We start from the raw sequence: 695 nt of genomic DNA on the forward strand, positions 1-695 counted from the left end.
CTATCATGATCTCGTTTAGTTTTCACAAGCAACCTGGACTTTGGGTAGAATTACCCCCATTTTTCAGAAGCAGAAGCTTATAGTAGGTCGGCGACCTGCTTAAAGTTTACAGCACAATCTGTCCTCTCCTCAGCCTACACAGCCCGTCCACCTTACTTTTATATCCGCGCCGGGTTTTCGCAGGCGGCCCGGGAGTGGGGGGCTCCTGTCCGGCAGCGCTAAATCCGGCGCCAGGATTTGGGTGCCGCCTCACTGGCGCCCCGCGGGCGGGGCCAGGCAGGGTGGGGCGGGGCGGGCGAGAGGAGGGAAGTTGTCGAAGTTAGGGGAGACGCCCGCCCGCCTGCCCGGGCCTCGCCTCTGGCTGCTCCCTCCGCCTCCTCCCCGCCCCAAGCCCCAGTCCGCCCGTCCTTCCTTCCCCTCCCGTGCATGATGGAAACACCATGGCTGCGGCGGCCCAGCTCTCCCTGACACAGGTAACGCCGCCTGCCCGTCCCGCTCGGTCGGCCGGTGTCCCCGGCCCGGCCCCCTCCCCCACCGTCCTGTGGTTCACCGACCCGGGCAGTTTCTCTCGCCGCGGGCGGGGTGACGGATGGTGAGAGCGAGAGCGTGTGTGTGTGTGTGTGTGTGTCTGTGTGACTGAGGGAGGGCGCCATCCCGAGCCCGCAGCTCCGTCGCAGCAGCAGTGACCCCGCCCC

The 695-nt window shown here is 66.2% G+C and overlaps 1 protein-coding gene across 3 annotated transcripts in view; it reads left to right on the forward strand.

Annotated features, from left to right (window-relative positions):
* The first annotated feature begins 289 nt into the window (after nucleotides 1–289).
* The window catches only part of EPS15 (epidermal growth factor receptor pathway substrate 15), a 133,413-nt gene continuing 133,007 nt past the window's right edge, over nucleotides 290–695 (forward strand). For 2 of the 3 annotated variants that reach the window (XM_040627319.1, XM_040627320.1), the window contains exon 1: nucleotides 292–473. In XM_040627319.1, coding sequence (XP_040483253.1) covers nucleotides 441–473 — 33 coding nt within the window. In that variant the 5' untranslated portion in view covers nucleotides 292–440. Of the gene's footprint in view, nucleotides 474–695 lie in introns of all 3 variants that reach the window. The other variant, XM_040627321.1, reaches the window with a different exon arrangement.

Source organism: Ursus maritimus, unplaced genomic scaffold (assembly GCF_017311325.1).
Source record: "Ursus maritimus isolate PB19 unplaced genomic scaffold, ASM1731132v1 scaffold_12, whole genome shotgun sequence".
In the NCBI taxonomy this organism is placed as follows: domain Eukaryota; kingdom Metazoa; phylum Chordata; class Mammalia; order Carnivora; family Ursidae; genus Ursus; species Ursus maritimus.